Source organism: Rhinatrema bivittatum, chromosome 4 (genome assembly GCF_901001135.1).
Source record: "Rhinatrema bivittatum chromosome 4, aRhiBiv1.1, whole genome shotgun sequence".
NCBI classification, from domain to species: Eukaryota; Metazoa; Chordata; class Amphibia; order Gymnophiona; family Rhinatrematidae; genus Rhinatrema; species Rhinatrema bivittatum.
The window spans coordinates 221,424,896-221,448,501 of NC_042618.1; the positions used below are offsets into that span (position 1 = coordinate 221,424,896).

The following is a 23,606-nucleotide window of genomic DNA, read 5'->3' on the forward strand; positions in this document are numbered from 1 at the left end:
AAAAGTGTGAAGAGAACTCCATGTTGCTGCTTTACAAATGTCAATGATTGGCACTGAACGAAAATGTGCTACTGAGGTTGACATTGCTCTTACTGAATGTGCCTTTACTCGCCCTTGGAGAGGAAGGCCTGCTCTTTCATAGCAAAACTGTATGCAATCTGCTAACCAATTGGATAGAGTATGCTTTCCCACTGCTTTACCTGGCTTATTTGGATCATAAGAGACAAAAAGCTGATTGGATTTTCTGAGGGATGTAGTGCGATTCAAATAAAAAGACAATGCACGTTTACAGTCCAAAGTGTGTAAAGCTCTTTCCCCTTGGTGAGAGTGAGGCCTTGGAAAGAATGTGGGTAGAACTATTGTTTGATTTAAGTGGAATTCCGTAACTACCTTAGGAAGGAATTTTGGGTGTGTTCGGAGAACCACTCTGTCATGGAGAAACTTCGTATAAGGTTCATGGTGACAAGTGCTTGTAACTCACTAACGCTTCTAGCTGATGTAATGGCTATGAGGAAGATAGTTTTCCATGTGAGAAATTTAAGATCACAGGAATCTATGGGTTCGAAAGGAGAACGCATTAATCCAGTTAAAACCAGATTCAGGTCCCATTGTGTGACTGGAGGCCGAATTGGTGGTTTAAGGTGAGTTAGACCTCTCATGAATCTACTGACGAGAGGTTGTGTGGATATAGGTGCATCTCCTATCTTGTTATCATAAGCTGAGATTGCGCTCAAATGCACTCTGATTGACGATGTCTGAAGACCAGAGTCTGAGAGATAGTACAAATATTCTAGAAGAGAAGTTGTGGGGCAAGTGAAAGGATCAATATTGTTTTGCTTGCACCAGAAAGTAAATCGTTTCCATTTGAAAGAATAATTCCTTCGTGTGGAAGGTTTGCGTGAAGCTATAAGCACTTGAGAAACATTAGTTGAAAGATTAAGTGATTGTAGGATTAAGCTTTCAACATCCATGCAGTCAGGGATAGGGATTGAAGGTTGGGATGGCGCAACCGACCCTGATCCTGAGTGATGAGATTGGGAGCTACTCCCAGGCGTATTGGATCCCTGACTGAAAGGTCTAGCAGAGTGGGAAACCATACTTGTCGAGGCCAATATGGGGCTATGAGTATCATGGACCCCTTGTCCTGTTGTAGCTTCACCAGTGTCTTGGTGATAAGCGGTATTGGAGGATATGCATATAGTAGGCCTGAGTTCCAAGGGCGAGCAAAGGCGTCCTTGGCTGGTTGGTTCTTCTGTTTGTGCAGAGAACAGAAGTTGTCCACTTTGTGGTTCAGATGCGACGCAAAGAGGTCTGTTGTTGGTTGTCCCCAACGTTGGAATATTTTGGTCGCTATAGAGGGATTTAGAGACCACTCGTGTGGTTGGAACTGGCGACTGAGTCGGTCTGCTAGGACATTTTGAATCCCTGCTAGATAAGTGGCCTGTAGGAACATTGAGTGGTTCAAGGCCCAGTCCCAGATTTGTGCAGCTTCTTGACAAAGGAGATACGAGCCCGTACCTCCCTGTTTGTTGATGTACCACATGGCTACAGTATTGTCCATCTGGATTAGCACAGTCTTGTGTGAAAGGCAGTCCTTGAACGCATGCAGTGCATAACGTATAGCTCGAAGTTCCAGAAAATTGATTTGATATGTGGCTTCGAGTTTGAAGAGAGTTTAGGTGAGCTCCCCACCCCAAGGTGGATGCATCTGTAGTTAATGTTATCTGAGGGATCGGTTTTTGGAAGGGTAGGCCCTTGCGTAAATTGTCCTTGATTGTCCACCACTGCAGCGAGGAGCATAGTTGGTGGGTTACTTGGATTTGATAATGTAGTGGTTGAATGGCTTGGATCCATTGTGATCGAAGAGTCCATTGGGTGAGTCGCATGGCAAGTCTTGCCATAGGAGTGACGTGAACCGTTGAAGCCATGTAGCCTAGTAAGATTAGAAACTGATGAGCTGTCACTTGTGGTTGTATGGAAATTGAGTACGCCAACTGGGACAGTGTGACTGCACGATCTTCTGGAAGGAAAGCTTGTGCAAGGTTTGTGTTTAATTCTGCTCCTATGAATTGGAGTAGATGAGACGGGTTCAGGTGGGATTTTTGATAATTGATGAGAAATCCCAGTTTGTGAAGTAACTGTATTGTGTAATGTAGAGAAGTTAGTGCTCCTTGTTGTGATTGACTTTTTATTAGCCAATCGTCGAGATAAGGAAAAACATGAACACCTTGTTTGTGCAAATGTCCCGCTATCACTGCCAGGCATTTGGTGAATACTCTGGGAGCTGAAGCTAGGCCGAATGGCAAGACTCTGTATTGGAAATGTTGATGTCCTACCGTGAATCGGAGGTACTTGCGATGAGGCGGGAATATTGGAATGTGAGTGTATGCATCTTGAAGATCCAGAGAACAAAGCCAATCCCCTTTTTGTATGAGTGGAAGCATGGTGCCTAGGGACACCATCCTGAATTTTTCTTTTCTTAGGAATTTGTTGAGATTTCTGAGATCTAGAATGGGACGTAGGCCTCCGGTTTTCTTTGGAATGAGGAAATACCGGGAATAGAATCCTCTTCCCTTCTGAGTGTGTGGTACGTGTTCCACCTCCTTTGATTTCAGAAGAGCAGATAATTCTGTTTTTAATTGAGGAACATGTTTGAGATGGGAGTTTTGTGGTGGAAACTCCTGAGGGAGAGATGCGAAGTCTAGGCGGTAGCCTTGATGAACAATGGACAGGACCCAATGATCTGTTGTAATGTTTGTCCATTCTTTGTAAAATTGGGAAATTCTCCCTCCGACTGGCAATTCGGGATAAGGATTGGGTAGTTGGCTCTGCACTCTGGGATGACTTTCAAAAACCTGAGGTGGAAGCTGTTTGAGGCGGTGGCTGTGGCCTTACAGACCATTGTTGTCTTTGTTGTGGACGTTGTTGAGTCCTTGGAGGCCGTGACCTAGAGGCCTGAGGATAATATCTCCTTGGTCGGTAAAAAGGACGTTTAGTGTCCCTACGTGGTGGCCTGTGGGTTGGATGAGTTGCAGTGTCATGTGATAAGGTGGATAGTTGCTTCAAGGTTTCTGAATGTTCTCGAAGCTGTGCAACGGCATCTTGCACCTTTGTGCCAAACAAATTATCTCCTTGGCACGGTAGGTCCACTAATTTGTCTTGGACTTCAGGACGTAAATCTGAAGCCTTTAGCCAGGCCCATCTTCGTGCGCTGATGCCAGATGCCGCAGTTCTTGATGAGGTTTCGAAAGCATCATAAGCTGCCCTTACCTCGTGCTTTCCTGCATCTAGGCCTTTTTGCACAATTTGCTGTGCTGCCTCTTGTTGTTGCTGAGGCAGGGATGGTAGAAACTCTTCTATTTGTTTCCAGAGATTTCTCTGGTGCTGCGTCATATAAAGCTGATATGCAGCAATCTTAGAGTTCAGCATAGCTCCCTGGTAAATTTTCCTTCCCATGAGATCTAAAAATCTGCTGTCTTTCCCTGGAGGGATTGAAGCATGTGTTCTGAATCTGCGGGACTTCTTTTGAGCAGATTCTACAACTAGGGAGTTGTGAGGGAGTTGAGGTTTTTCAAAACCTGGGGCTGCTTGAACCAGATAAGTAGACTCTACTCTCCTGTTTACTCCAGGGGTTGAGCAAGGGTGTTCCCATATTCTTTGCTGAAGCTGTAAAAGCACGTCATGCACTGGAATGGCCAAATTGTGTTTTGGAGGATCCACAAATTGTAATATTTCCAACGTCTGTTGTCTCTCATCTTTTTCGGCCTGGAGTTGGAAGGGGATGGACTCAGACATTTCCTGAATAAAAGAGGAAAATGAAAGGTCCTCTGGGGGTGACTGCTTTTTAGCTTGAGGTGGAGTATTCTCAGATAAAAAATCCTCTGAGGAATGCTCTGATTCTGTGTCTGACCATGTGTCTGACGTAGGTTGGTACTGATGAGGTTCCAGCCTTTTAGATGGGGGAACTCCTGATGGTCCTTGCAAGGGATCTTGAATATCTGGTGAACCCTCTCTGCCCTCATCCTCTATTTCCCCTTCTTCCTGATCAGGTCCTATAGGCAAGGATGCTAAAAGGTCTTGATACCTTTTAGTGAGTATAGCATGCAGTCTTGTCTCAGAAGAAGCTTCTGGAGCTGGCATGGAGGTATGTTTATATTTTCCTGATGCCTTTTTTGTTGAAGTAGTTTTTTCTTGCACAGGTGCTCTAGTTGGAGCTAGAGTGTATAGAGACATCGATTGTGAAGTAGCTGGAATCGATGAGGTATAGAATGTAAACATGGAGATGGGAACCATTGATGAAATGGGTCTAGAAGCCATCGTGGTCATCGAGGTTTGTGAAAATATCGATGTCATCGATGGTTCTTGCAGTGCGAATGGTACTGTCATTGAAGAGGTAGTGTACGGCATCGAGGAAGTCATCGCGTACATCGGCGTTGATGGGGTCGCCGGCATCGGCTGGGTAACCGGTATTGCGGTTGAAATCATCGGCAATTCTGCCGGCATCGACAGGGCTGTCTCCATAGACACTATAGCCGGTATCGGCATCGACATCGATGTCGGCATCGACTCGGCGGTCGGCATCGACTGGGCAGTCGGCATCGACCTGGTGGTCGGCATCGACACAGTGGTCGGCATCGGCGATGACGCCGGTATTTTATCTTTCAGGGCATCGGTGACTATCTGTTTGATCAACGTGGTTAAGTCTGCAACCGATGTCGATGGTATCGATTCCTGTCCGGATGTTACGGCGGTCAATGAAATTTTTTGTTTTTTAGGGACCGGTTCCCCCGGCGGTGGTAACGGAGGAATGTAACGGTGCCGTCGGTGCTTATGTTTAGAACGTATATCAGATACCGACCTTGTCGATGACGCAGAGGGTGTTGGAGAGGAGGCATCCCCGGAACCCTCCGGAATTCTTTTCTTTATTAAGATCTTTTTTGTGATGCCCACCGGTGAGGATTTTGTTGAAGTCGTCGGCGATGGCGCTGCCTGAATTTGAAAAATTTGTGCCATCTTTTCCTGGCGAAGTTTCCTACCTTTCACCGTCATTTCTTGGCATTGATTACAGGCCGCGATGTCATGGTCTCCACCAAGGCAATGAACGCACTCGACATGCGGGTCCGTTATGGACATTGTCCGGTTGCAGGCCGGGCACTTTTTGAAGCCCGAAGTCTTTTCAGTCGACATCCGTCGATGAATTTGGTGTTTTCCTTAGCGAAAAACGTATAGTTTTTGTCACCAGCCGGTGACAAATCGAGTGAGACCCGTAAAGGGCAAAAAGTATTATAAAACGTTTCTAGTTGTGAGGTAACTCACAGGGCTCCTATGAACCGCGATGCAGTTAGCAGCGCGGAAAAAAGAAGACTGAAGTGAGACCCCTGTGGCAGGGAATATCATGGCATGCCAGGCATGCTCAGTAGCCTCGGGCAGCCAGTCAAAAGCTTCTAGAAACTTGCCAGAAGTTTTTCCCGCTTAAGGGCTCCGTGAATGACGTCACCCATATGCGAGGACTAGCATCCCGCTTGTCCTGGGATAAACCTGATTTATCTACAGCAAGCTCAATGATTGAATCCTCGTCAAGCCCGTTGGGCATTATTCTTTTCACGTTTTGACTTTGAGATAAGGTATCGACCAGCAAACAAAAATATTAAAGCCGACGCATTATCTCTTCATTTGTCTGTGAAGATGGAGAAGAACCCCTGCAGAGCATCATTGATCCAGCCCGTATCATTCTTTCTGCTACCTTTTCGGTTCCGGTCAGGAAAACCGTGGTTCCTAGTAGACTCCGCAACAGGGTACTGAAATGGGGACACGATTCTCAGTTCGCTGGGCACCCAGGACGTAAGCGAACACAAGATCTCCTTCAACGATTTTACTGGTGGCTGGGGATGTGCAAAGACATTCGTGCTTATGTTGATTCCTGCCCTGTTTGTGCCCAACATAAGAATCCTGTGGGGAGACCGTGGGGGCAGCTACAACCACTTCCGGCACCAACAAAACCATGGACTCATATCTCCACCGACTTTGTGGTTGATTTACTTGCTTCTGAAGGACATACTGTTATCTGGGTAGTGGTTGATCGATTCTCTAAAATGGCTCATTTTACTCCCCTGCCCGCCCTCCCCTCTGCTCCCCATTTGGCTCAATTATTTATGTCGCATATATTCCGGCTTCATGGTCTACCCCTACACATCACATCCGACCGAGGTTCACAATTCACAGCCCGATACTGGCGGAATCTCTGTGCCAAATTTCACATTGCCTTGGACTTCACTACCGCTTTCCACCCTCAAGCCAATGGACAGGTAGAACGAACTAATCGTGCTCTAAAACAGTTCCTGTGTTCCTATGTTAATGCATGACAGGATGATTGGTCGGCCTTGTTGCCCTGGGCGGAATTCTCGCATAACTTCCACACTTGTACCTCGACTGGGTCTTCCCCTTTTCAAATTGTCTTTGGTCAACAACCTACACCACCGGTACCTCTACCCCTGTCTGTCCCCTCCCCGGCAGCTCAGCTCACAGCCACACAACTTAAGCAACTGTGGATACACACTCGACAAATGCTATGAAAGGCTGCACATACGGCTAAGAGATTTGTGGACAGACATCGGAGACTGGCACCACAATTTCATCCAGGAGATAAGGTGTGGCTTAGCACCAGGAATATCCGTTTGAGGGTCCCATCGATGAGATTGGCTCCCCGTTATATTAGCCCTTTTCCTGTGACTAAACAAATAGGTCCCGTGACCTATCAACTACGTTTACCCGCCTCACTATGTATCCATAATGCTTTTCATGTATCTTTGTTGAAACCATTGCTCCTCAAATGGCCATCTCGGAAGGTTCCTGTGTCACCACAATTACAGCTGGAGGAAGACACGACTTATCAAGTCCAGGAGGTTCTCGATTTCCGGAGACGAGGTCGTAGATGGGAGTACCTCCTAGCTTGGGAAGGATTTGGGCCAGAGGAGAATTCTTGGGAACCTGCTACTAACATCCTGGACAAGGATCTTCTCAAGAATTTTCATATCAATCACCCAGGGAAACCCAAGCCTTCTAGGGGGAGGCCTAAAGGAGGGGGTACTATTATGACCACCGGCCCCGGCAAGCCGCGACCGGGGCCGGTCACTCACCCTAGCACCAGGGCTGACCGCCGACGCTGAGGCCGGCGTCGGTGTTTCCTTCAGAAGCAGTGGCTGCTGCCTCAACATGGCCACGGCGTCTTCCCCGCGTGGCTAAGCTCCGCCCCCTGAAGTTCCCTAGGGCCGCGCGGGCGGCTATAGTCTTGATTTAAAGGAACCCCTACAGGAAGTAGGTTGGTTCCTTCCTGCTAGCCCCAATCTTCAGGGAACTATTTAAGGCAAGTTCTGAGCCTTTAGACCTTGCCTTGGCTTCTTGGCTCCTGTGTTTGTTCCTGATCGTGGTTCCTGCTTGTTTCCTCCGTGCTTGATCTCTGGACTGGCTGCTGTACTTTCTGGCTCTCGACCCCTGGACTGGCTGCGGTACTTTCTGGCACTCGACCCCTGGACTGGCTGCGATACTTTCTGGCTCTCGACCCCTGGACTGGCTGCGGTACTTTCTGGCTCTTGACCCCTGGATTGGCTGCTGAGCACTTTCTGATCCTGACTCTTCGACCTGCTGAAGACGTCAGTGTCTGCTCTCTCGACCTGCTGGAGGTGCCAGCTATCTGGAAAACACAACCTGCAGGAGGTGCCTGCATCCAGATCTTCTTCAACCCTACAAGCAACTCTTAGGACTGGCCTCGCCTTCCGACGGTGGGCCTTACGGACATCGCCGGACCAAGTGTCCACTCCTCTAGTCATAACATAGTCTGATCACATTCAGGGTTCAAGAGGGATCAAGAGGGGTATATAACTCCCCTCCCTTATTCTTTTTCCCTTGTTTCTTGTTTTATTTTACTGACTTTCTTCACTTTCCTGTGCAGGGACTCGCCCAGGTTTAGTAGCCCTACAAAGACATTATTTTATATGTGGACACAAAGCATACAGAGCACTTCAGTGCAAGTATTTTACCCTACACACACATTATCTGAATTTGTCTGTAGTTCCAAATGTTTATTCTACTTATTTCTGATTGCAGAGAGAATTGCAACAGTTCATTAGATTTCCTTAAATCCTAACAAAACCTCCCTATTAGCCATTACAGGTGTCATTCTATTAGTTACAGGGTTCCTTTTTCAATTTTTATGGTATAAGAAATGCTTTTAACAAAACTATTAATGAATTATCACAGCCATATGTATCCCAATGCAAAGTATTTTTTATTGTAAAAGGACAAGGTTATGTTTCCATTGATGATAATTTTGAATTGGTAATAGATTTGGTCTACTTGGTGGGAAAAACTGGTAAACTGGCTCACATCCTTAGAGGGAATTGGTAAGGGTTTCTTATGGTTTGCTGTAGTTCTTCTTATAGGTGTGAAAGCAGTGTGAATGTATTTGCCTACCTGTTTATTGTTTTTGGGCCTAAAACAACATCTATTACTTTGAATACAGTCAACATTCAGAGGTCAAGTATGACACAGAACCTCTATGCTTCTCTTGATACAGCAGCTTCCCTGGTAAGAGACCTCCTCAGGATGAGTCATTTATTTATTTAAAAATGTTTATATCCCGCCTTTACAATTCAAAAGAATTAATCAAAACGGTTTACAACAAAACATACATAATAAATACATTAAATGAAAGAAATAAAAATTATACAATAAAATGACAATACAGTATTAAAAATAACATACATGCATGCCCTGTGATAATAAACAGGAGGTGGGTTGAGTTTGTGGCATAGCTATAGGAGATATATCAATCTAAAAAATTGATAATGAAGAAGAAATGGGTGTGAGTCATGTTGATAAGGACGGGTAAGATCAAAGTATGCCCTCTGACAACCTAAGACGGTTGCATGGCCCTGAGTGTGATGATTGACCCCAATCATTAAGAGGGAAATAATTAATGGCTGCTTCAGGAGAAAGCTACCTCATGTTAACAAGTAACTGGAACAAGAAGGCCTGATGCAGAATAAGATGAGAAAGGTGCCAAGAAAGTCAAAAAGTTGCTGAGTGGGCAGAGAATATGTGATGCCTGAGAGACGCATGAGGGAAATGTAGCAGCAAACATAAGAGAATATGAGAGCCATGTTTAACAGAGCCATGTTTAACAGAGGGTAATGCAAATTTAAAACAATACAAACTATAGTAACAATTCATCTCTCTCCCTCATCACAAAATAACTATTATTTAATATATATTTATAACTATTATTATGCCTTATGTTCTCTCTTATCCTAGTTCACTCCCCTGTTGTAATGTAATTGCATTCTTACATGCTTGTTATTGTTTCAATGTAAACCGAAATGATATGTAACTTTGCTACATGAATTGCGGTATATAAAAATGTCAAATAAATAAATAAATAAATAAATAAATGTATGTTTACTCCCATAAGGAAACACAATCTCATTCTTTCGGTTTCCACTATCTTGATTTCTTTGTATAAGATTTGGTTAGCCCACCACTAGGATAGGTAATGCCAGATATGGGCCATGTGGTGTGAAGAATTAGTAATGCTAATTCTTCAAGAGGGGAATGATAATAACCTGGATTAAATAATCAAATAATGAAATTAATGGAACAGTTTTGCACAAGGGAAAGGAATGTGTTTTGTTTTTATGAACTGGCCTTGCATGAGAGACAGAAGCAGTTTGTGTAGAGAACTGTCTCCAGCTCAAGGCCTAGAATACCAGATAACAGTATTTTTTACATCATTAGTTTAGGTAAAGGTTGAGTAATTCTCCACTCCAAATAAGGGAGCTATCCCAAAACAAAAGAGGGGAAAAAAAAGAAAAAACGCTGTCAGCCATACATGTATATAATGTATCTTGTATTAGGGAAGGAGAGGAGAGAGAGAGATCAGAACAGGCTAGGTAGTAGAGATGTGAATCGTGTGATCGATCGTCTTAACGATCGATTTTGGCTGGGGGGGAGGAGGGAATCGGATCGTCGCGGTTTTGTTTTTTTTTAAAATCGTGTAAATCGTAAATCGGGGGAGGGCGGGAAAACCGGCACACTAAAACAACCCTAAAACCCACCCCGACCCTTTAAAATAAATCCCCCACCCTCCCGAACCCCCCCAAAATGTCTTAAATTACCTGGGGTCCAGTGGGGGGGTTCCGGTGTGATCTTCCACTCTCGGGCCATGGGTGCGTTAATAGAAATGGCGCCGGCGCTACCTTTGCCCTGTCATATGACAGGGCAAAGGTAGCGCCGGCGCCATTTTGGTTCCTGTCCCCCGACATCACGAGCGCAGGAGATCGCTCCCGGACCCCCGCTGGACCCCCAGGGACTTTTGGCCAGCTTGGGGGGGCCTCCTGACCCCCACAAGACTCGCCAAAAGTCCAGCGGGGGTCCGGGAGCGACCTCCTGCCCTCGAATCGTATTGCCGTATTGAAAAATGGCGCCGGCCATACGGCCATATGGCCATTTCTATTAACGCACCCGTGGCCCGAGAGTGGAAGATCACACCGGGACCCCCCCACTGGACCCCAGGTAATTTAAGACATTTTGGGGGGGTTCGGGAGGGTGGGGGATTTATTTTAAAGGGTCGGAGTGGGTTTTAGGGTTGTTTTAGTGTGCCGGTTTTCCCGCCCTCCCCCTTCCCCTCCCCCTTCCCCCGATTTACGATTTTTGACGATAAATCGGGGGAATTCCTATTGTATATTGCCTCTAACGATTTTTGACGATTTAAAATATATCGGACGATATTTTAAATCGTCAAAAAACGATTCACATCCCTACTAGGGAGTACTTCTCTGTTAGATGCACTATTCTTCTAAGGAAGACTAATTATATATTCATTTCTTACATTTTACTAATAAAGATTATTCATTAAGACAAGAAGTTGTGAGTTATTACAGAGGGGCTGGCCTTCTACCCCAGAGCATAGGCTCTGGAATTGAACTCATTGTGCGAGTGGAGAACACAGATAATGATGCTTTGAAATCCCGGAGTATGGCAGCACTCCAGTAATAAACAGGAGGCCCAAGCCAAAGCCTCCCCAGTCAGTAGAGATATTAAGTATGCCACTCTTGATTTATGGTCAAGAAAATGGAAGAGCTGCAGGGTGAAGATTACAGAGCACCGATTTAAAAAGCTCTGGCAGGCTTTTAGATATCTATAAAATTGCAGGAGGGTTTCCACTCAAGGCTCCTTATATGTATGCTCCACAGCTGCAAAGGGAGCAGGAGCAGAAGGTGGCACTTGCTGCGACTGTAACCTAGAAACCCCAGGGAGAAAGTTTCAAGTAAGCCCATTAACTTGCTCCTGCAGGCTTTCCAGACATTGGTTCAGCTCCCCCAGGAGCTTACCCTGAGCTGTCAAACATGCAGCCAGCTTAGTGCGGTGCATATTAGTTAGAGCTTGATGTGACGGTTGTGTGTGGGCTGCTCCAGAAATAAGCAACCTAGTGTCAGGAGAGCCAAATCCAGGCTGCTTGCAGTAGAAGTCTTCTGCCTATGCCAACCACTTTCCATTCGAGTTGAGTCCTATTATCTGGTGGCTGGCAAGGCATGAGAGACAGGGGTTACCTCCAATATGAACAAGGAGCAAGCAGCCTAGAATGGAGTGAGAAGGTGGACAAATCAGGAAGCCAGGGAGAGTAACAGGCAGGAGCAGTGAATGTAAAATCTGCAGACAAAGTGTTTTGGAGACGGCAACTGAGCCAGAGTATGAGAACCGGAAGGTAGGACCAAGCTTTGGCAACTGACTGAAGAACCTGCCTCGGTATAAATAAAGTCTATTCAGGAAACAAGATGGCTGTTGGGGAAGGGAGGGGCACTGGGTTAGGAGGACAGATAGTCCAAGCAGTTCATAATGCGACCTGTAGGCCAAAGGAGAATTCAGAAATCGATCCTTTCAGAAGGTCTGTTTACAAATATTGTGTCTCCACATTGATGGTTCTTTAATATTAATGATAAGCAAGTTTGCTTACCGTAAACGATGTTTCCGTAGATAGCAGGATGAATTAGCCATGCTGTCATGGGATCTGTCAATCAGGCCCTGGAGGCGGAGCTTGTCAAAGCAGAGAACAGAGCTTTGCTCTCTGCGGCTGCGCTTGTGTTCCCGCGCAGGAAAGTAACGGAATCTCCTCAGTCTGTGATTAAGCATTATTGTAGTCGAAGACTTGGTGACTGTCAGGGAGGAGGGTGGGTCAGCATGGCTAATTCATCCTGCTATCTATGGAAACATCGTTTACGGTAAGCAAACTTGCTTTTTCCCGTCGATAGCAGGGCTGAATTAGCCATGCTGTCATGGGAGTCCCAAGCTCCCGATCACGTCATTTATGATATATATGTTTGTACGTGATCTTTGACAGTGTGGCAGTCACCGTGGACAGGAGGATAGAGATTGCAGTACTGCTTGCCCTATCTTCGCATCAGTGGCTGCTTGTTGGTCAAGGCAGTAGTGAGATGTGAAGGTATGAAGTGATGACCATGTAGCTGCCTTGCAAATGTCTATGGGTTGTACATTCCTTAGGTGTGCCAAGGAGGCTGCTACTGCTCTGACTTGGTGAGCTTTAGGAGTAGAATGTAATTGTAAATTCTGTTTATCATAGCAGAATTTGATGCACTGTACTATCCAGCTGGAGATGGTGCGTTTAGCCACTGGTAATCCAGGTGCCTTCGGGTCAAAGGAGACAAAGAGTAGCGAAACACGGGAGTTCGAGTTCGTTCTTTCTTTGTAGTGTGTTAAAGCTCTTTTACAATCTAGTGTGTGCAGTAGTTTTTCCCTATCATTTGCGTGAGGGGTAGGGAAAAAGGTGGGTAATTCCATGGTCTGATTGAGATGGAATTGAGTAACCACTTTCGGTAGGAAGGATGGGTGAGTTCAGAGAACTACCTTCTGGTGATGAAATTGCAAATTTGGAGGGTAATGGACCAAGGCCTGCAACTCACTAACTCTTTGTGCTGATGTTACTGCAACCAGGAATACCACTTTCCATGTGAGGTATTTAATGTGTGCTGAGTCCATGGGTTCAAATGGGGAAAGCATGAGCTGTTCCAGAACTATGTTGAGGTTCCATGGAACTGGAGGTTTAGATACCAGAGGACGAATGTGAGTTAAGCCCTTGATGAAACGAGACAGTAATGGGTGATTGGATATAGGAATATTGTTAACTGGTCTATGATAGGCGCCTATGGCGCTGAGATGAACTCTGATGGATGATGTTGCTACACCAGCTACATATAGTGTATGAAGATAGTCCATGAGTAACTCAGGTGAGCAGTCCAATGGTGGTACACCTTTGGAGGTGCACCAGGTAGAGTAATGTTTCCATTTATAACTGTAATTTTTCCTTGTGGAGTGTTTCCTGGATTCCAACAAAATGAATTGTGCTGAAGTGGAAACTCCTTGTTCTGTTAGAAGGAGCCGCTCAATCTCCACACTGTCAAGTGGAGAGATGAGTGTAGCGGGTGTAGAAGCGTCCCTTGATCTTGGCAGAGAAGATCCTGGCAATTCGGTAGCCAAATTGGGTCCATGATGGATAGCCGGAGAAGGAAACTGTACCATGGTTGCCTCGGCCAGGCCGGGGCTATGAGTATCAGTTGAGCTTTGTCCGTTATGCACTTCTGAATTGTCCTTGTTATGAGTGGTATGGGAGGAAAGGCATACATGAGGCCTGTCATCCACGGGATGAGGAAGGCATCTTGAGTGATCCTGAATTGGTTTGGTCTTATCGAGCAGAATTTGGGAACCTGAGCATTGATCTCCGTTGCAAAGAGATCTATTGATGGTGTCCCCCACTGCGTGAATATGTGCTGGGCTATTTCTGTATTGAGTGCCCATTCGTGAGGATGAAAGATGCGACTTAGCCTGTCCGCTCTTGTGTTTGCAACTCCTGGTAGATAAGTTGCTCGGAGATGTATGCAATTTTGGTGAGCATGCTGGAAGATTGTCAGGGTCTCCTTGCAAAGGGACCATGAACCGGACCCTCCTTGTTTGTTGATGTAAAACATTGCGACTTGATTGTCCGTGTAGATCATGACCCTGCGTCCTTTCAGGTGGTCTTGGAACACTTGTAATGCATTGTGAATTGCTCTGAGTTCCAATAAATTTATTTGCAGGTTTCGCTCCAAGATTGTCCATAACCCTTGTGTTTCGTAAATCTCAAGGTGTGCACCCCAGCCCTTACGAGACACATCTGTGGTAAGGATTGCGTTGTGAGGAGGGGGACTGAACAACGCTCCTTTGGACAGGGTGGAGTCTAGAAGCCACCATGTTATATCTTTTTTCATTTCGGCGGTCAGCGATACCTTCTGCGTCAATGGTTGTGAATGTTGTTTCCATTGGCTTTTTAAACCCCATTGCAGACGTCTCATGTGTAGCCTGGTGTTGGGAACCGTGAAAATCGCCGCCGCCATGTGGCCCAGGACTACCAAATACTGTCTCGCTGACGGTCTCTGAGTATGGCTCAAGGTATGTAGAAGGTGACGGAAGTGTGATATTCTGTCGCCTGGTAGGTATGCCCTGTTGCACGTAGTGTCCAGGCATGCACCTATGAACTGTAACTGTTGTGTCGGTTATAGGTGTGATTTCTGGAAATTGATCACTAATCCTAATTCCTGTAAGCATTGTATCACCCGATGGAGGTGACCTAGTAAGATGTTGGGTGCTGAGGCGATTATAAACCAATCGTCCAGATATGGAAAGATGGTTATACCTTGTTGTCTGAGATGAGCCACCACCACTACCATGTATTTGGTGAACACCCTGGGTGCAGCTGATAGTCCAAAGGGGAGAACTTTGTACTGATAGTGTTGATGTCTGTAGCGAAAGCATAGGTAACGCCACGAGGATGGATGGATTGGAATGTGTGTGTAAGCATCCTTCAGGTCGATGGAACACATCCAATCGTTGGTTTGAATGAGAGGAAGGATTGACTTCAACGATACCATTTTGAATTTCTCCTTGGTGAGAAATTTGTTCAATTCCCTTAGGTCTAGTATGGGACGAAGGCCACCCGACTTCTTGGGTATGAGGAAGTATGGGGAATAAAATGCTGCTGATTTGGAGCCTGGGTGAATTTGTCGCATTGCTTGTTGTTTGCGAAGCAAAGCAATTTCCTCCCCTTGTTGTGGTTGGGGTTTGAGAATCTTGAGTGTGGAAAGATGAGGCAATATGGGTTTTGTGGCAAATTGGAGTTGGTAACCTTCACGTACTATCTCCAAAACCCATTGATCGGATGTTATTCTTTCCCAGGCTGCCAGGCAAGAACGAATTCTGCCTGGTGGAGCTTGATGTGGTGGTGGCTAAGTAACTAAAAAGATGAAGCCGGTTTTGCTGCAGAAGTCGGCTGTTGTACCTGTTGTCTCTGGTTACGTGGTTTACCTCTACGTTGGTTTGGTATTCTGTTGTGGAGCAGGACGATGGTAGGAAGGGTATGTTTGTGTACGCAAAGACTGATAAGATCTATAGGGTCTCCTGGCATATGATTGCCTACAAGTAGATCCAATATAACGACATGTGGTCGAATAATTAGGATGTGATGTCAATGATTGTACTGCTAAAGCTTCTTCCTTCAGTTTACCTACTGTGTCCTGGAATCTTTCTCCAAACAAATTATCTCCTGTACATGGGAGGTTTGTTAGTTTCTCGTGCAAATCTTCATGTATTGAACTTGAACGTAACCATGCTAGTCTGCGGGCTGCAATGGATGTTACTGATGCCCTGGATGATTTTTCAAGTGCTTCGTAGATTGACCTCAGAAGGTGTCGAGAACACTCTTCCATGTCATGAAGAGGTGGAGGTATATGATCCGCCGTAGAGGGAAGCATACTCTTCATAGCTTGCATGCACTCATATAGGTATTGTACCATATAGAATTGATGGTGCATAATTCGGGTAGTCAACATTGAGTTATGATATATCTTTCTGCCAAACTCATCTAAATACTTGTTGTCCTTCCCTGGTGGGAATGAGGAATGAGATTTTGTTTTCTTAAATCTTTGCATCACCGATTCCACCACTATCAAGTTATGAGGTAATTGTGGTAGAGTGTACGGTGATGTTTTCCTCATACGAAATTTTATGTCTGTTTTCCTGGAAACAGCTGCAATTGCATAAGGCGCATTCCAGGACTTCTGTAAAACTGAATGCAGGAGTTCTTGTGGTGGAAGAGATGTTGGTTCCCCTGGAGTATCAAAAATCTTTAGGAGACCCAGAGTTTCTGTCCTAGGGTCTGTTTCTTTTTGGACCTCTAGATGCAGTATTGTACCCAATTTTTCTAGGAATTTTGGGTATGTGAGGTCTTCCGGAGGGGAGTACGGTTCCTGAGGTTGTTCTTGGGGATCCGATGGGAATCCCATAGATGATGATGGGGATGTTTGCATTGAAGGAGAATCAAAAGATCTATCCTGAGTACGAGTTGGCGAGGCTGGTTGATTTGTTATTGGAGATGTCGGCGGTTCCACCGACGGTTCTCCAGTAAACTGTGCTTTGTGTTCCGGAGAACCGTCATCAGCAATATTAGTCATTTTGAATGAAGACTGAAGAGTTTCATAAAAATCTGCTAAGGATTGAGACAATTGATAAAAAGCCTCTCTTGTATGAGGGGGCATTGTTTTACGATGATCTGGTTCTGCTGATGCCCCTGCTCTAGGGTGCATTGCGATATTCTGAGGTGAAATATCAGATACCTTTTTGTCATTTCGTATTTTATTGTCCGTTATGTTCCTCGAATCTTCTGAATCTGTAGAAGTGTCAGAGGAAACCACCTGTATTACTTCTCTATGTGAGATAGTATTGGAAGGTGGTATATGAGATGATTTAGTAGTCGAAGGGCTTATTTCCCATGTAGCACTCCTCTTTGCCAGTTTTTTATGGTGAGAGTGTCGTGAGTGCTTATGATAATAGTGAGACAACGAGTCTGTATGACTTCTACGTGAAGAAGGTGATCGTTTTCTACGTCTTATTGTAATTTCTTTGGTATCAGTGCCCGAAGAAAAGGAGATATCTGAACGAGGTGAAGTTAATGGTGAAGAAGCTGAAGAGCTTCGTGAAGGGTAATTTCGTCGTTTCAACTCATTCTGTAGCATCTGAGATGAGTGATTATGTCTCTTATGCGCAGATTTAGATTTAAGCGCGGATTTAGAACTGTGCGCGGATTTAGATTTATGCGCGAACATAGATTTGTGCGCTGATGAAGATTTATGTGCAGATCTAGATTTATGCGCGGAAGTAGACTTGCGTGTGTATCTTTCTGATTTCGTGCGCGCAAGCGTTATCGGCGCCGCGCACCTAGATGCCAACGGAGTTGAGCGCGTAGGTGTTGTCGGCGCTGTACGCGCAGATGTCGATGGTGCCGTGTGCGTATTTGCTCTGCGCGCAGCATTCTTCTGCGCCATGCGCGCTGGATTCTTCGGCGTTGTACGCGGAAGTGTCTTCAGCGCCGTGCGCATAAAAGAATTGTGCGCCGAACCATCTCTAGGCGCAGAAGTATTATGCACTGATACTTGTTTGTGCGCGTATGGCACCGTAGGCGCAGAAGTTGTAGGCGCCGAGGTTTCTGGCGCCAGTAAGTTCCGTTGCGGCGCTTCTGGCTCTGTGGATTTTCTAGAATCCATTGGCCTTTGTCGTTTTGAGCTCTCCTTACCTCCAAGAGTGGAGGATTGAGGATCCGACGAAGATTTTCTCTTTTTTGATGGAGCTGACGAAGTCAGTGGGCCAGGCGATGAATGAGCCTCCGATGGTTCCCTTGAGGCAAAAAGCTACTGAAGCCTGTAGGCCCTTTGTTTTAGTGCTCTTGGCGACATCCTGGAGCAAAATTCACAATCTTCCCGATTGTGATCTGGTCCTAGGCATCAGTAACATCGGTCATGGCCGTCCGTGACCGACATTACTTTGCCGCAATGACAGGGTTTAAACCCCGATTTTGACATTGTTTACTTTTAAGCACTGAGGAGAAGAACAGCTCCGCGTGCGATCCCGCTCGCGGAAAAAACAGACTGAGGAGATTCCATTTCTTTCCTGCGCGGGAACACACGCGCAGCCGCAGAGAGCAAAGCTCTGTTCTCTGCTTTGACAAGCTCCACCTCCCGGGCCTAATTGACAGATCCCATGACAGCATGGCTAATTCAGCCCTGCTATCGACGAGAAATATATTTATCACCTCTATCAGGTTATTTTTTGGGCGGGCATTCTGCCAAGACAGTATTCACATCCCTCAGGACGGAAGGAGTCACAGTCATTGTTTTAGGGTGTCACCTAGTGCTCAGTTCCAGAAAGAGTCCTAATGCATGGCCCCAACCAAGGATTATCACTACTATGACCTGTGTGTGTGGGTGTGTGTTTGTTTATAAATAGGGGGGAAATCCCTGGGTAGTTGTGAACGAAGGCTGATGGCACCAGGATCCTAGAACTGACTTAGATTGTGCTGGAAGCCCAAAGGAATAGGAGTAAACTTCTAGGTCAAAAAAAAAAATAAAAAAAAATAAATAATAATAAAAAAATAATAATATATATATATATATATTTATATATACATACCTTAGGTGTATCATCTTTGATAGTCTTTGCCTTCTCCAGAACAGTCTGGTGAACTTGTGCTAGCTTATATTCTAAGAAGGAGAAATGAGATGAAATGAAATAAAGTGCCTCAATGTTCTCTACATTTATAATGGATCTGTGTCTACCTTTGCAACAATAAAAAAGGTGCTGTTGTTTTTTGGAGTAATGATAAATAGCAGCTTTTTTCTGCACTATTAAGAAGTGCCAGAACAATAATTATTCATTCTAATAAGAACTGCTTATAATATACTCCATATTGCGGAAAGTGTTTTACACAGGAAAATTGGTTCTTACTTGCAAATTTTCATTCCTGTAGTACCATGGATCAGTCCAGACTGCTGGGTTTTGCCTCCCTTCCAGCAGATGAAGACAGAGAAAGTTTCTCAGGTACTGCCCCCTTAACTTGGTGTGCCACCTGCTGCTCCTCAGTATTTACTCATACCCAAGCAGAACAAACTTATTGACCAACCTACTTGTGAATTAACCTAACTTTTATCCCCCGAACGAACAGAGGATGAAAACATAGAACTTTGATAGGCTTGTCCTTAAACAAATAGGACAAGCCTATGCCACTCTTCAGAAAAGGCTAGATTAAATAGAACAGTTCGAGCAGACTCTTCCTACACACTCTTTAACCCCTCAGTGGGCGGGCGTCTGGACTGATCCATGATACTACAGGAACAAAAATTAGCAGGTAAGAATCAATTTTCCTTTCAATGTATGTACCCAGATCAGTCCAGACTGCTGGACTCAAGCTTCTTCTAATCAGGGTGGGACTGCGAGAGTCCCGCTCGAACGACACTGGCCCCAAAATTGCAGGCGTCCGCCTGCTAGACGTCCAAATGGTACTGTCAAGCAAAAGTGTGCAAAGACTTCCAGGTAGCTGCCCTGCAGATTTTCTGCGGGGAGACCAGTTGGCATTTGTTGCGTCCGTCGGTGCTAGACGGTACTAGCCGGCTTCGCCCCGCTTGCCTCACCTTTTTCTCGGCTCCTCCTGCTTACCTAGGAAAGATGGCTACTGCCACATCTACAAGCCGACCTCTCTGGCATCCCTGGAACAGCTATGATGCAGCCTCCCGCCATTGCTCCTCCCAGGTACCTACTAAGGTGGTGCGCAACCCACGCCTTTATTCCACCCTTGGAACGAACCTCGAGGGCGTTCCCTCATGCTGACGTCACGCCAACCGGGTATATTACCTTCACTAGTTTGCTAGTTCTTTGAGTTAGCAAGGACTGGAATCCATTCTTGTCTACGCTACTCTGCCACTTCCGTGCTGCCACTGGAAGCTCTCTCTCTGCCCTTCGGGGTAACTGCTAACCTGGGTACCCGCTCCTCGGGGGCCCTCTGCTTTATTTCAGGTGCCTTACAGGGAACAGGTACTCGCTCCTCGAGGGCCTGCTCTCCCTGCCTCGGTGCCTGTACCTTCTTCAACATACCTGGTGGAATCGCATACCAACAGCAAACACCTAGTGAATACTCTAACTCTCAGTCTATCTCATCCACAGTATATCATTGCTGGGAAACCTGCTGCGGAACCTCCTTTCATAAATGAGGAGAGAAGGGCTCCCTCTGCCGAGGTCCCTGAGATTGCAACTACCAGACTGCCTCACTACTGCCACCTCTAGTGGCTCTCTTCAAGCTGTTTAATAAAGAACTAACTGTGTTTTGTGCATTACGAGTCTAGCCCAGTGCTGTGGCTCCTCACAGGGCTCCTTCCTGTGGGCGTGGTCATCTCCCACAGCACCCAAGGATCCACCAAGACACACTTAACCATAACAGCATTCTGCCCAGGAGGCCGCCTGTGCTTGAGTAGAATGAGCTTTCAGCCCTTCTGGAACAGATATATGCTGATGCAATGGCTTCCTTCAACCAACAAGCGATAGTGGCTTTAGATGCCTTTTGTCCTTTCATCACGCTATGCCATAAGACAAAAAGATGATACGATAAGCGGAATCCGTTGGTAGCCTCCAAATAGTGCAACAAAGCCCATCTGACATCAAGGCACTTCAACTCTCTAGAATAAGGATCCTTCAGCTCCACATCCATAAAAGCCAGAAGCTCCACCGATTGATTGGTAAAAAGGATGGGACCGCTCGAAGCGAAACTCCAGAGTCCGAGATGCGAAGGAAAGGTTCCCTACAGGATAAGGCCTGAATCTCAGACACCCTCCTGGCTGAACAGATTGCCACCAGAAACACCAGCTTCAACGTTAGATCCTTCAAGGTAACCCTCTTAATTGGCTTGAAGGGCGCTTTGTACAAACCCCGGAGAACCAAGTTCAAGTTCCAGGAGAGACATGGTTGTCGAGTTAGTGGTTGCAGATGCTTCACTCCGTGAAGAAACCATGTAACGTCTGGATGAGCTGCGAGAGAAGAGCCCTGGATCTGGCCCTGCAGGCATCCTAGAGCAGAGATCTGGGCTTTCAGGGAATTAAAGGACAACCCTTTCTGAAGCCCATCTTACAGGAAGGAAAGGACCAAGGGAACCGAGGCTTTCCGAGGATCCACCTCCCGAGGCTGATACCAGGACTCAAAGACCTTCCAAACATGAACATAGGCCAGGGAGGTAGAAGCCTTCCGAGTTCTTAGTAGAGTACAAATCACCTCTTCCTGATATCCCTTCTTCCGCAACCTACGCTTTTCAAAAGCCAGGCCGCAAGACAATAGCGAGCTGCCTGATCGAAAAATATGGGACCTTGTCGAAGAACAACCATAGGGGCCCCTCCACACACAGGTTCAACAGGTCCGTGAACCAGGGTCGGTGTGGCCACTCTGGAGCTATGAGAATGACTCGGCCCGGGTGAAGTTTGATCCTCCTGATCACCTTTCCCACCAGTGGCCATGGTGGGAATACATAATGTAGAACGTCGTGCGGCCAGGGAACCACCAGAGCATCGACTCCTTCAGCACCATGATCTCTGCTGTGACTGAAGAAGCGCAATGCCTTTGCATTTGCGTGGGTCGTCATGAGATCCACATGAGGCTTGCCCCACCGGCGAGATATCAGGCACATGGCATTGTCGGACAGCTCCCATTCCCCCGGGTCTAGCTGGTAACGACCGAGGAAGTCCGCTTGTATGTTGGTCACCCCCACAATGTGCACCACCGCCAACATCTCCAGATGGCGCTCTGTCCAGGACATAGAGCTTCGAGAGCTACAGGTCGACTTCTTGTTCCTCCCTGCCGGTTGATATAGGCCACTGTCGTCACATTATCTGACAGAAATCGGACCGCCTGATTGCACAGAAGGGAGAGGAAACTCTCCAAGGCCACGTGAACGGCCTGTGTCTTGAGGCATTTGATCGACCAGGACACCTCCTCCTGAGACCACAGGCCCTGCAACGCCCGATCCTGACATACTGCTCCCCAGCCGGAGAGGCTGGCATTGGTCATCACCACCATCCACCGGGGTATTTCCAGATCCAAGCCGCACTCCAAGTGGACTGGACCTGGCAACATCTGTAAGTGGCAACGGAGATAGAACTCCTTTGACAGCGGGTTCCAACGGGACAATAAAGCCATTTGCAGAGGCCTCATATGCTCAAAGGCCCACGGAACCAATTCCAAGGTCAATGCCATGGAACCAAGGACCTGCAAGTAATCCCAGACTCTGGGCAAGGAGGCTCGCAGCAGGGACTCACTTGACTGTGCATAAGACCATCGCCACAGCTGCGAGCAAAGGGCCACTGATTTCACCCGAATGAGCCAATCGTCCAGATAGGGATGCACCAGCACTCCCTCCTTCCTTAAGGACGCCACCACCACCACCATCACCTTGGTGAAAGTCCGCAGAGCTATGGCAAGGCCAAACAGCAGGGCACAAAACTGGAAATGTTGTCCAAGGATCATAAATCTGAGGAACTTCTGGTGGTCCTGCCGAATGCCGATGTGTAGATAGGCTTCTGTCAGGTCCAGGGACGCCAGGTATTTGCCCTTCTGCACGGCTGCAATGACTGACCGGAAGGTCTCCAAGTGGAAACGAGGCACCTTTAGGGCTTCACTGACCTTCAAAAATCCAGGTTGGGCCAAAAAGTTAATTCTTTCTTGGGGACGACGAAATACATGGAATAACGTCCCTTCCCCCACTCTACTTGAGGAACTGGTATGATAGCTCCCAGATTTTGGAGGCGACCCAGGGTCTGCTGAACAACCAACTCTTTTGCTGGGGACCCGCAAGAGAACACCAGAAAAAGGTTTCAGAGTGGGTGAGCAAATTCCTACACGTAGTCGTGTTCTATCATACTGACACCCACCGGTCTGACGTGATGTGGACCCACTCCTGGAAAAAGAGGGACAGCTGCCCCCATATCACAGGATCCACGGAGTGGGACGGCCTCGATTCATTGAGCGGACTTGACCCCAGCGGTGCCCTGTCCATCCCCATCCTGGATCGTGCGATGTCCTTGATAGGCTGGGGACCAAGACTGGAACCTCGCCGAGGCTTCTCTGACACCCGCGTTCTGAGCCCTGATTTGCCGGGTGGAAAGAAGGCTTTCTGCCCTTTTGGCCTGTCCTCCAGCAGCTGCTCCAGGTCTTCTTCAAAAAGGAGCCTACCCTTAAAAGGAAGAGACCCCAACTGGGCTTTAGAAGAAACATCCGCAGACCAATTCTGCAGCCACAGAAGCCTTCGGGCTGACACTGCCAACACCATAGTTTGCGATGAGGTGCGAAGCAAGTCATAAAGCGCATCCGCAACATACGCCACTGCAGCCTCCAACCATTCAGCTTGCTTTGCCTCCGAAGGCGTTAGATCTTTGGCACTCTGCAACTGCTGCATTAAGTGCAGGCTCGCCCGGAGCATGTAACTGCTGCAAACCACAGAATGAATGCCCAGGGCAGACATTTAAAAAAATCCTCTTAAGGTAACCTTCCAATTTGCGATCCTGCAAATCCTTCAAAGCCGCTGCCTCTGCTACAAGAATGGTCATCCACTTGGTAAATGCGGAGACTGACGCATCCACTTCAGGAATCCACAGCAGCCCCAACACATCTTCAGGCAACGGATACAACTTGTCCTGCTGACC

The 23,606-nt window shown here is 46.7% G+C and overlaps 1 protein-coding gene across 4 annotated transcripts in view; it reads right to left on the reverse strand.

The window, feature by feature from the left end:
* CCDC87 (coiled-coil domain containing 87) overlaps positions 1–23,606 on the reverse strand; it is a 513,138-nt gene that overhangs the window by 106,692 nt on the left and 382,840 nt on the right. For all 4 annotated transcript variants that reach the window (XM_029599749.1, XM_029599748.1, XM_029599751.1 and 1 more), the window contains one exon: positions 18,562–18,632. In XM_029599749.1, coding sequence (XP_029455609.1) covers positions 18,562–18,632 — 71 coding nt within the window. The remainder of the gene's footprint in view (positions 1–18,561; positions 18,633–23,606) is intronic.